Source organism: Camelina sativa, chromosome 11 (assembly GCF_030686135.1).
Source record: "Camelina sativa cultivar CO46 ecotype springtype chromosome 11, ASM3068613v1".
In the NCBI taxonomy this organism is placed as follows: Eukaryota; Viridiplantae; Streptophyta; class Magnoliopsida; order Brassicales; family Brassicaceae; genus Camelina; species Camelina sativa.
This window is the reverse complement of record NC_141890.1, coordinates 46,729,879-46,742,005: the sequence shown is the minus strand read 5'-3', so window position 1 is coordinate 46,742,005 and position 12,127 is coordinate 46,729,879. Positions and strand designations below refer to the sequence as shown.

Here is a 12,127-nt window from a genome sequence, read left to right as displayed (position 1 = left end):
TCATACACTTTATATAAAAAATAGATAAACCAGAAATTGTATATGCCGTCAATGAAGCACTAATTAAGCAGCAAGTACATTTAGTCGTTTAATTAGAATCTTAAGTGTTTACAGCTATCAATCAGCGAACTATAATAAAATTTGGATGAGTTGGTCACAATGGTAAGGAAAATTAACTAGTTTCCAATGAAGAGTACTGAAATGGACAAAGTTATATTTCCTATAATGGAATAAAAATTGGACCGACGATCCATTGATATGATTTGATGTATCAACAAGAAATAATTAAAGCTATATATAAATGATTAAATCAAATGAATCACGGGAGGTATAGACACACCATGGAATATGGTTGGAGCTTTTGAATGGTAGTCTCCTTAACATCGTTAACTTGACTTCCGTTAGTCATAGCATTAAAAGTTCATGAAAAATATGTCGTTAACGGCTTAACACCATAATTATTATCATTCATATATTAAAGTTTCTTTTGGTGCACATTATAAATGTCAATATCGAAGATCATTAGATGAAACTCGTTTCCTTTGAGTATTTTTTTTTTTTTTTTTTTTTTTTTTTTTTTTGTTGTAGTAAAAATTTAGCAGCGAGAAATAGATGTGTACTCTATATGAATACTTGGTGCTATTTTATTGTAATATCCTACATCCCAATCAGGAATTAGGGTCATATACTTAACTTATATGTAAATAGTTCGCTTTACTATGTCGTCATACGATATTTTAACAAATCTTGTAAACATCTTTATATAAAAATTATATACTATAATATTGTAAATTGCTATTATTAGAGTTTGAATATATAGTTTCCCACTTGCCACGGATGTAGCGAAGTCATTCATTCACTAGCGGATTATGTATATGGTTTATTATCATATTCATTTGTTCTTTTTATCCTAATTTAAAGTAGATGTGATTCTCTTACTTAACATGATAACCCAAAGAAGAAACTAAAAACTAAAAACATTAAGAAAATCAAATTAGTGCGTGAACGAAGGAAGTGAATGGAAGGTGGACAATTTACATTCAAAGTGAAAACTATTACCGAATGGGCAACAAAAATTAGATGTATCTAATTTTCCATTTCTCCTTTTTCTTGGTTCCCATATAAAGAAATATGATGATGGGACGTAAATAAAAGTGAGAAACTACAATGTGTATGAATAATCAAATCCAACTTGTTGCTTCTTTGTGATTAAGTTGTGACTTCACATAAAACTCTTCCTTCCTCTCTTTCAACTCTTCTCTCTTCTCTCAGGCACGCGACCCACACATACACACAAAGACACTAGAAAAATAATAATAATAATAATAATAATCAAGGTCGACCCTGCCTGACATAGCAAGATGGAGGGAGAAACCACAGTAAACGCAGCTGCGAGTTCCTCCTCATCCCCAAGCCGGTACGAGTCACAGAAGAGGCGAGACTGGAACACTTTCCTTCAGTATCTAAGGAACCACAAGCCACCTCTGAATCTATCTCGTTGCAGTGGCGCACACGTCCTTGAGTTCCTTAAGTACCTTGACCAGTTCGGCAAGACCAAAGTCCACGCTGTTTCTTGTCCTTTCTTCGGACAACCTAACCCACCGGCTCAGTGCACTTGCCCTCTCAAGCAAGCTTGGGGAAGCCTCGACGCTCTCATCGGCCGTCTAAGGGCTGCTTTCGAGGAAATCGGCGGTGGTCTTCCCGAGTCAAACCCTTTCGCTGCCAAGGCCGTTAGGATCTATCTTAAGGAAGTCCGTCAAACTCAGGCTCAGGCTCGAGGGATTCCTTACGACAAGAAGAAACGAAAACGGCCTCATACCACAGCCACGGCTACTCCAACCGCTGGCACTGATGAAGACGACGCCGGAGGAAGTAGTGGTGCTACCTTGGTCGTAAAGTCGAGAATAATCCAGTCAGATACCCAATGATAAAATCTTTTAAATAAATGGTATCGTAATCTACTAATCATCATGAGTGCTTTACTTTCTAAATTCGTACTTTTGAGTTATATATATTTGTGTGATTAACTATTTGAGATTGTATAGAGATGGAAAAGACGATCAACGATTATTAATTAGTAAGCTAGACCTTACAGTATTATTATTATATATTTTGCAATGAGCTTTGATATTTTCACCGTGATTGATGATAGATTAGTATGAAAGTGTATGATTGTGATGTGTGGACGAGCGAAGTTCTCGGGTCTCACGTGAGTCGTGATTTTTCTTAAAAGTCATAAATCTTCAGGTGTTTTTTTTTTTATAGAAAAAGCTTTCAGAAATGATGATGATCATCTTCTTACTTTCACTTTGTTTATGTTCTTCTTTACAAAATTCTAACCATTCAAAAAAAAAAAAAAATTAGCTAGCTTCAATTGTTTCGATTTAGTAAAGTACTATTTACAAAACAAAACATTTACTTTTTAATGGATTTTATAGATAAAAAAATAAAACTGAAACTAAATCTTAAAATTTCGAAAATGAGTCCTATTTTTGCAATAAAAAAGTAGATAAATTTAAAACTTGAGGCCAAATCTATAATTTTCATAAAATTAAGGCATATTTTTGCAGTAAAAATATTTTTTGAGACCTATTTTTGTTACTAAAAATCTCAAAAAATATGGAGGCCCAACACTCATGTGTCATAAGAATGAGTGAAGGGCCGGACCTGGGAAGGCGTAGAAATGTGGATACAAAAGAAGAACAAAATAACAAAAGAGGAATAAGCTCAAGATCCATTTATCTTAGAAATAGCAAAAACAACAAATGATATACGTGGGTGGTCTTAATTATATATAACTCAAAATTGAAAAGGACTAGTGACCAGCCTAGCTATATCATTAATTCTCTTGGTAATTTATAAACCTAGACATATATCTTCATCTTTTCATGATATTCAAAAAATTCGAAGCACTTTCTCAAGTCTTAACAATAAGAAACAGTTTTTGACCAAAAAAAAACAAACAATAAGAAACAGTTAACTAATATAATTAACTGTAAGTGTTATGAATGTGATGATTCTATTGATGATATTACAATGGTGAATATATACAGAGACTAGATTTGGAGCCGAAGTCTAATGTCATAAAGACAAATACTTTACATATACAGAATGATACGTATCCTTGACATGCTCCATCAAGATGGTGGGGCTTTAGACACACCAATCTTGCTAGAAGTTTGTGTGAATGGTGCACGGGCAAGTGGTTTGGTTAACGCGTCAGCCAACTGATCTTTGGAGGAGACGTGAGCGACACGGAGTGTGCCGGAGGTAATCTGATTGCGAATGAAATGGTAGTCAAGAGCAAGATGTTTCATTCTGGAGTGGAAGACTGGGTTTGCACACAAGTATGTTGCTCCGACGTTGTCGCAATATATCACCGGAACAGTGGATGACCTGAGACCGAGTTCCTCAAGGAGTGAGCTTAGCCAGCGAATTTCTGCTGAGGTATTGGCTACGGATCAGTATTCTGCTTCAGTAGACGAGCGAGCCACTCCTTTTTGCTTTTTAGAGGACCAGGAGACTGGATTCTTGCCAATGTAGACAATGTTAGCATGTGTCGAAACGTAATCATCCCTGTCACCGGCCCAATCAGCATCTGAATAGGCATGGAGGGAGGGGACATTGGAGCGATGGAAGAAGATGCCATGAGTGGGGGTGCCTGCCAGATAACGGAGTAACCGTTACACCGCTTGCCAGTGAAGGGATGTTGGTTTGTGCATAAACTGAGAGAGTTTGTTGACCGCATAGGAGATATCAGGACGAGTGAAGGCTAAGTATTGGAGGCTACCTACGACCGCCCGATACCCCGTTGGATCAGTGAGCGCAGTACCAGCAAACAAAGAGAGTTTGGGGTGTGTTGCCATTGGTGTAAGGACAGGCTTCGCATCAAGCATGTTACACCTGGCAAGGAGATCAAGGATGTAACGACGTTGTGTGAGGTACATACCTGAGCGGGTGCGATAAGCTTCAATACCAAGAAAGTAATTTATGTCTTCTGGATCTTTAATACTAAAGCGAGTGGCTAACGCGGAGAGAGTGTGGTCAAGCAAAGCGTTGTTGTTACCCGTAACAAGTATATCGTCAACATAAATGAGAATGTAGACACGAGTTGTACCACATTTGAGTATGAACAAAGAGGTATCGGCCAAAGAGTTTGCAAAACCAATGCTGAGAAGAAACTGTTTGAGTTCTTGGTACCATGTCCGAGGCGCCTGTTTGAGACCATAAAGAGCTTTGTGCAGACGACACACATGCGTCGGGTTGGGATCAACAAAACCTTGTGGCTGTGAGATGTAAACTTCCTCGGTAAGATTCCCTTGTAAGAAGGCGTTATTCACGTCTAACTGCTTGATTTTCCAATCACAAGCAACCACAGTCTGAAGAACAACGCGAATTGTAGTAGCTTTGATAACAGGACTGAACGTCTCATGATAGTCTTGACCTTTCCGTTGAGTGTACCCCTTGGCAACCAGTCGCGCCTTGTGGCGATTAACAGAACCATCAGGTGAGTGTTTGAGCTTGAAAATCCATTTTGTATCGACCACATGCTGATGAGGAGCGGGTGGAACAAGAGACCAGGTGAAGTAGCGAATCTGTGAATTAAATTCATCGGACATTGCATTTCTCCACCGTTCATCGGCGAGCGCCTGAAGAACCGTTCGTGGTTCTAGTGTGACACTAGATATGGCAAGAGCATATTTGGAGTTGGGTTTTACAATACCTTTCTTGGCACGTGTGGTCATGGAGTGTGTGTTTTCCGGCGCGGCGGCAGCGGCAGGAGCGGGATCAGCAGCAGCGGTGGAAGACGGTGGACTTTGAGACGAAGATCGAGTGTTGACGGAGGACTGAGTGTCGCTTGATGGGCCTGATGATTGTGGACTTGAAGTTATTGGGCCTATTTCTGGTGGACTGAGTGAGGGAGGCCCAGTAGAGGAAGTATCGGATGATGAAGCTGTGGTCGACGAGGAAGGCGACTGCGGAGAACTTGCAGAAGAAGAGGACGATGCCGGATGAGCGGTTGGTGGTGACGGAGAATCTTGTGGAGTCGTCTCAGCGGACGGCGACGGTGAAGGTGCTAAGTCCGGTGCCAAAACCGGAACGGACGCTACGGGCGGCAGAGAAGATAGCGGAACCACAGAAGCTGGTGGAACCCAGTCTGTGACAGCAGCAGGTTGGGTAGGGGAAGTGGATAATGTTGAGTAAGGGAAGTTGTCTTCGACAAATTGCACATGTCGAGAGACATAAAGTCGGTTGGAGGAAGGATCTAGACATAGGAAAGCACTTTGGGTAAGAGAGTATCCTAAGAAAATACATGGTGTGGAGCGAGGTTCAAGTTTGTGGGAACGGTAAGGACGGAGCCACGGAAAACAGAGGCAACCAAAGACTTTTAGTTTGAAGTAGTTGGGTGTAGTTTGAAAGAGAAGCTGATATGGTGAAGAAAGAGAGAGGACTGGAGTGGGTAAGCGGTTATTAAGGTACACCGCCGTAGCAAAGGCGTAGGACCAATAAGTGTTGGGAAGTTTGGCATGGTGGAGAAGAGCAAGACCTGTTTCGACAATGTGACGGTGACGTCGTTCCGCCAGGCCGTTGTGCTCAGGAGTGTGAGGAGGAGAGGTTAGGTGAGTAATGCCGAAGGAGGATAGAAAGTCGCGAAGTGCGATGAATTCACCTCCATTATCAGAGAACAGAGTTTCAATCCGTGTTTGAAATCGATTTTCTGTGAGGGCCTTGAATTTGATAAACGTTTCTTTGACATGAGATTTTAATTGTAGGGAATAGAACCAGGTATAACGAGTGAAGTGATCGACTATGATGAGATAATGTTTATAGGAGTCAACGGAAGTGACCGGAGACGTCCAGAGATCAGTGAATAGATATTGTAAAGGACGTGTAGAGGAAATAGAAGTTTGAGAGAAAGCAAGTTTGTGACTTTTATTGGAAAGGCAATCGACACAAGACAAAGACTTTGACAATGAATCTGAAAAAGGTAAAGAATAACTAGAAATGACTCTTTTAAGAATGGAGAGAGATGGATGACCAAGCCTAGAGTGCCAATCCGAAAGAGAGGTTTTGACTTTGGGTGTGGCAAAGAAACTTGCTGCTGCTGTCTTCGTGATCGGCCACTCGTAGAGTTCGTCCCTAGTCCGTCCTTAGAGTAACGGGGCACCCGAGCTGAGCGCTTTCACCTGAAAGGAAGCCGGGAAAAATTCCACCGAGACGTTATTCGTATTACACAAGCGGTAAACAGAAATAAGATTCTTTTGTATGTTTGGAACATGCAGAACATTAGTAAGTGACAGAGGTCGAGAAGTAGAGGGAAGCGTAGTGGAAGCCGTGTTTTGGATTGGGAGAGCTGTGCCATCACCAACAAGAACCTCCTCACCTCCCGTGTATGGTTGATGAAGGGAGAGGTTTGCTAGGTCGGAGGTGATATGATGTGTGGAGCCAGAGTCCACGACCGAAGAACCAGAACTTGGAGCCTGAGCAAAGTTAGCACGGGGTATCCAGGAGGATGAAGGGGTAGGCAGGAGAGGACGTGCAGGTTGAAACTGCGGACAACGACGTGCAGAATGGCCCTGGGTACCACATATTTGACAACGACCAAGATACGGCTTAGTGGGGCGGTTCTGGCCATAGTGTGGTCGTGGGTTCCAGTTAGATTGTGGAGATTGTTGGCGTTGTGATTGCTGATGCGGGAACTTAGAGTTGGACCGGTTGCGATTGTTGGTGTAGCTGGCAGTGATCGGAGCAGAGGAGGCGTGAAGGGAGAGAAGAGTAGCTTCACGGTTGAGCAGCTTTTCATGGAGTTCAAGGATTGTAGGAGCAACATCGCGACCTTCAGTTTGGTCAATTACCGATTTGTAATCTTCGGGAAGACCTTTGAGAATGGCGGTGATTTGATATTCATGATCCTCTGGTTTCCCAAGAAGAGCAAGCTTGTCAAATCGCATTGTGAGACCTTGGATGTACTCATCAATGGTTCGGTTGCCTTTACGCCATTCACTCACTTGGTGTTTGAGTTGCATAATGTGGCCACGACTGGGTTTTGCATATGTGGAAGCCAAGGTTTGCTAGATCTCGACGGAGGTGGATGCACGAGATAGAAGCGGCTGAATAGAGAGAGAGATCGCACCAAGCAGGGCACTGTAGATCAGCTTTTCTTGGCGTTTCCACACAGTGTAAGCAGGGTTGACGCTGGTGGTGCCGGTGACAGTGACTATGGGATCTGGTTTCTCCGCAGCGGGATCAAGAAAGGTAACGAGATCGTAACCATCAAGAAGGGCGTGGATCTGACGATTCCACATGATGTAGTTGTCGGCGGACAACTTAGTGACGTTGCTCATATTGATGTTAAGAAGAGAAGAATTGTTGAGAGGGATAGCATCGGAGGCGGCAGCAACTTGGGGAATGGTTGTTCCCGTGGAAGACATGACGAAAGAGGAAAAAGAAGAATAAAAGGAGAAGAAGATTTTTTTTTTGTTTTGTTTAAGAGCGTTGCTCTTATACCATGTAAGTGTTATGAATGTGATGGTTGTATTGATGATATTACAATGGTGAATATATACAGAGACTAGACCTGGAGCCGAAGTCTAATTTCATAAAGACAAATATATACTTTACATATACAGAATGATACGTATCCTTGACATTAACCAGGGCTAGTAGAAATGATTACATATGTAAGATGGTAGGCTGAAATCCTGACGATGTTACAATTTTCACCATTTATTTGTAAAAAGACTAATATCGTATGAAAATATTATAGTTGTTAAATTATTTAGACTTTAGATAAAACTATATATATTTTTGCCTAATTGAGAACTACTGTATGTAACTTTTATTTGACACCCATTCAACAACATCCTAGATTCGTAGTGTATTAGCTAGAAGAATAATGCTATGCTAATATTTATTCTGGAACTAAATTAAAAAGCAAAGAATCAATAAGTAGACTGTTTTGTTACTCACATTCACATAGTCATGGCGTTATGCCTGTTGCAGACATAAACTTGTGGTGTGTATCTCCAAAGTCCAAATATAGTAGAAAAAATGGTAAATTAAAAAAAAAACAGTATCGTCAACAGCAGGATTCGAACCTGCGCAGGCAAAGCCCAACAGATTTCGAGTCTGTCTCCTTAACCACTCGGACATATTGACATTTCATTTTAAACAAACACCAAACGTATATAACACAAAAGTAGCACTTAATAAAACGCAGAGACGAAAACATTCTCATCTCATGCTTTAAGAATCTCGGAGAGATGATCTAATCCATAACACAGGCCAGCTTATTTATTACAAAAGTGAGAATATCGTATTAAATGATTCTGCTGCCTTCAGATTTTGCTCATTTTACTAAATCAAGCAGAGATAAATCCTTTGCTTTTAAGACTCTCCACACCTTCCTTGATGATCTCCTCCATGGAACTGAACTCTAACCCCAATTCCATCAGCTTCTTTGATGCATTCTTGGCTCGGAGTAAACCAGGTTGAGTCTCTCTCGGTAACCTAAGAGAATTACCAATGAAGCTTACTGAAATCTATATACACACACATGTATTTGAAAGATAGTTTGAGAGACTCACTTGGGAACATTGTAATTGGGATAGAGCTCAGCAACTTTGGCTACAAAATCACCGTAGTGAGATATGGCCTCAACGCACAAGTGCCTTCCTTTCGCAGATGGGTTCTCATATACAAGAATATGTGCTAAGGCCACGTCCTTGAAATGAACAGATCCCATGAAGAAGTTCTCGTATGTCTCTGTGCACCCTGAGCATAACATGTCCATTCAAATCCTAAGATGTTCCATGGAAGTCAGAGTATTCACAGAGAAGCAAATTACCTTCAAGAAGGCGTAGAAGCATGAGCATGCTAGCGTTGATAGATGGGGGAATGACAGGGCCCATGACAGTGCCTGGATTCACCACAACCACGTCCAATCCTTTCTGCTCTGCAAACTCCCAAGATGCCTTCTCAGCAAGCGTCTTCGACAGTGGATACCATAACTACCAACCAACACAAGAATAACACATCATCTATAAGACAAATCAAGAAGATTAGTTTTGCTATAGATCTTAAAACTAAAAAACCATATACTTCATTTTGTTTGCAGTAGTCTTGGTCAGCCCAACACTCCTCATTCTTGATCTTATCAGCAGGCCAGTTGGGACTTGGCGTTATCGCTGATATAGAAGAAGTCACAACAACCCTCTTAACACCTGCTTCTTTAGCTGCCGTCAGTACATTTATGGTTCCTTTAACCGCCGGGTCAAGTAGTTGCTTCTGTTAAACACATATGAATGAAGTGATCAAATTCACTATTGATCGGTCCTTTTGAAGCTAAAGGTTTTTGGGAGTGGATCATGTATAAGAAGAACCTGGGGATCTTGAACTTCGTCTACGATACAGGGCGATGCGAGGTGAAATACACCGGAGCATCCGTTGATGGCGGCGGAAACGGTGTCGGATTGCAGGAGATCCATCTCGAATAGATGGAGGCGTGTGGCTGCACCTTCGAGAGCTTCTAGATGTTTCGTCTCTTTCTCATCCTCTGCAACACGAATTTTCAACAAATGTTAAGGCAATTAGTAGTAGGAGATATTGTAACAAAATCGAAGAGAGGAATTTGTGAAGATTACGGAGGTTTTTCACGGTGGCGTGGACGGAGTAGCCGCGGTGGAGGAGTAGATGGACCAGCCACGAGCCGATGCAGCCACTGGCTCCGGTGACACAGACTACTTCTCGTTCTATCGACATTGATGAATTGATAAAAGAGCTCTCTCTCTCTGTTTCAGACAATTTCTTTTTCAGACACACTTCGATAACTCTGGTTGTCTGAGAATCGAGTGTAACGACACGTGGACACAACGGAATTACACTGAGATGATTCGTTTATGCTTGATGGACTAGCTAATGTAAAAGCCCAAGTATAGCCCAACGTTTAAACATCATGCCGTTTTACTAAATTAATAACAGGGTTAAGTTGGCTTGCTGAATTGTGAAACGACACGTAGTTCCATTATTTTTTTTGCTAACATTGAACTACTCTGTCCGACATTTATCGTGGAACGAGGAGATTCACTGGAGTTGATGGGGCTGTTTCTCCTCATCCTCGCCGTCACGGCGGAATTGAGCCTGACTGTAACCACCGCAGGAGCCGTCGGCGTAAACTGGGGGACGGAAGCGTCGCACCCACTTCCGCCTTCGAAGGTTGTAGAGCTATTGAAATCCAACGGCATTGCCAAGGTGAAGCTGTTCGATGCCGACCCAAAAGTTCTCCGAGCTCTCTCTGGTTCTAATATTGGTGTCACTGTCGGAATCCCTAATTATATGATCAAAAGCTTGAATGCATCCAGAAAGGTAGCAGAAAGCTGGGTCCATGACAATGTCACTCGTTACTTCAATGGTGGAAACAGAGTTCGAATCGAGTATCTTCTTTCTCCTTCTCTTCTTCCTTTTTTCCAATTATAGCTACCATTTGGTTTTTGATTCTTTTGTTTCCAAGTTGAGATCTTTATCTAGATTTCGGGTTCTCAATTTGGATATTTCCTATATAGACCAGTTTCCTATTTTGCTTCGTTTCTTCTGTTTTTGTGTGTTTCTGTGTCAAAGTTTGTACAATTCACATTTGTGTCCGTTGCCACGATAGTGTACACAAACAGAGGAACGGTTTTATCTATCTAATGTTTAGAAACTCACATTCAGAAACACACAATTGTATTATTTTAAGTCACACTTTAGTAATTTATTTTTAGTGTGGAGTTATCTTAGGATGGTTTTGAGATCAACAATTATGGAGGGTTGCTCACTTGGATTGGTTTGCAGGTACGTAGCAGTTGGAGATGAGCCATTTCACCAGAGCTATGGCAATCAGTATAGGCCTTTTGTGATTGGAGCAGCTATGAACATCCAAAATGCTTTAGCTAAGGCGAGCTTGGGAAGTGAAGTGAAGGTCGTAGTACCTTCCAGCTTTGACTCTTTTCTTTCTGAATCTGGTCGACCGTCTTTAGGACACTTCAGGGCTGACCTCAACAAGACAATGATCGAACTACTCTCCTTTCTCACAAAGCATCACTCTCCCTTCTTTGTCACAATCTCTCCTTTTCTAAGCTTTCACCAGAACAAGAACATCTCCCTTGACTTTAGCCTCTTCAAAGAAACAGCACAGGCTCACAAAGACAGACGTAAAAGTTACAGAAACAGCTATGATCTGAGCTACGACACACTTGCCTCTGCATTGGCCTCAATTGGGTTCTCAGATGTGGATATCGTCGTGTCAAAGATTGGTTGGCCTACAGATGGAGCAGCCAATGCCACATCACCTACTGCTGAGGTCTTCTTGAAAGGACTGATGGCTCACTTGGAGAAAAAGACAGGTTCTCTGATGCGTCCTCCGATTGAAACCTACATTGAAAGCCTCTTGGACGAAGATCACAGAAACATATCTTCAGGGAACTTTGAGAGGCATTGGGGAGTATTAACGTTCGACGGTCAAGCCAAATACGGTTTCAGTTTCAACCATAACTCAAAGAAACTGGTAAACGCGCAGAACGTTCAGTACCTTCCTCCTAAGTGGTGCGTGGTGAACAATAACAAGGATTTGTCAAACGTGTCAGCAAGAGCATTGGAAGCGTGTGCTGTCGCGGACTGCACATCGATACTTCCTGGCGGGACGTGTTCAGGCATCGGATGGCCAGGGAACGTGTCATACGCGTTCAATAGCTTGTATCAGCAAAATGATCACAGTGCAGAAAGCTGCGACTTTGGTGGACTTGGTTTGATCACTACCGTTGATCCTTCTGAGGATAATTGCAGGTTCTCAGTTCAACTAGACACTTCTCATTCATCTTCCCAAATTCCTGATTTCTTTCAGAGTTGGCTTCTCCTTTTATTATTCCTGCTCTCTGTACCCTCCTTTTAAACTTGTAGTTACACAAATTTTGGATTCTGTCTCTCCTCCCCTTTGCCTCTAATTTCTCCTAAATAGCCAAATTTAAATCTGTTATTGGGCTGGGCCTTTACGATTGGATGAGTATGGGCCTTAAGAACGACGTCGTCTTAATAAAAAAAACAAGTCCAGTTATTTTCTGGGAGCCGGTCGGTAAAGATAAGATGTAAAAGA

At 41.7% G+C, this 12,127-nt stretch overlaps 2 protein-coding genes, 1 non-coding gene and 1 pseudogene across 4 annotated transcripts; 2 read left to right on the top strand and 2 right to left on the bottom strand.

Annotated features, from left to right (window-relative positions):
• The first annotated feature begins 575 nt into the window (after positions 1-575).
• LOC104726422 (protein LIGHT-DEPENDENT SHORT HYPOCOTYLS 5 pseudogene) lies at positions 576-2,106 on the top strand (annotated as a pseudogene). Its single transcript, XR_015570548.1, has one exon. The product of XR_015570548.1 is annotated as a protein LIGHT-DEPENDENT SHORT HYPOCOTYLS 5 pseudogene (transcript).
• A 5,972-nt stretch (positions 2,107-8,078) lies between these two features.
• TRNAS-CGA (transfer RNA serine (anticodon CGA)) lies at positions 8,079-8,160 on the bottom strand. The gene has a single exon. It is a non-coding gene; the product is annotated as a tRNA-Ser (tRNA).
• A 110-nt stretch (positions 8,161-8,270) lies between these two features.
• On the bottom strand, positions 8,271-9,884 carry LOC104726421 (NAD(P)-binding Rossmann-fold superfamily protein). The gene is made up of 6 exons (XM_010445284.3): positions 9,645-9,884; positions 9,384-9,556; positions 9,103-9,288; positions 8,849-9,011; positions 8,589-8,775; positions 8,271-8,511 (listed from the first exon to the last, which is right to left on the bottom strand). The coding sequence occupies exons 1-6, from the start codon at positions 9,760-9,762 to the stop codon at positions 8,364-8,366; spliced, it is 975 nt and encodes a 324-aa protein (XP_010443586.1). The 5' UTR covers positions 9,763-9,884; the 3' UTR covers positions 8,271-8,363.
• A 159-nt stretch (positions 9,885-10,043) lies between these two features.
• LOC104726420 (glucan endo-1,3-beta-glucosidase 9) lies at positions 10,044-12,010 on the top strand. The gene is made up of 2 exons (XM_010445283.3): positions 10,044-10,433; positions 10,831-12,010. Exons 1-2 carry the CDS (start codon positions 10,096-10,098, stop codon positions 11,924-11,926), a joined length of 1,434 nt encoding a protein of 477 aa, XP_010443585.1. The 5' UTR covers positions 10,044-10,095; the 3' UTR covers positions 11,927-12,010.
• The last annotated feature ends 117 nt before the right edge of the window (positions 12,011-12,127 follow it).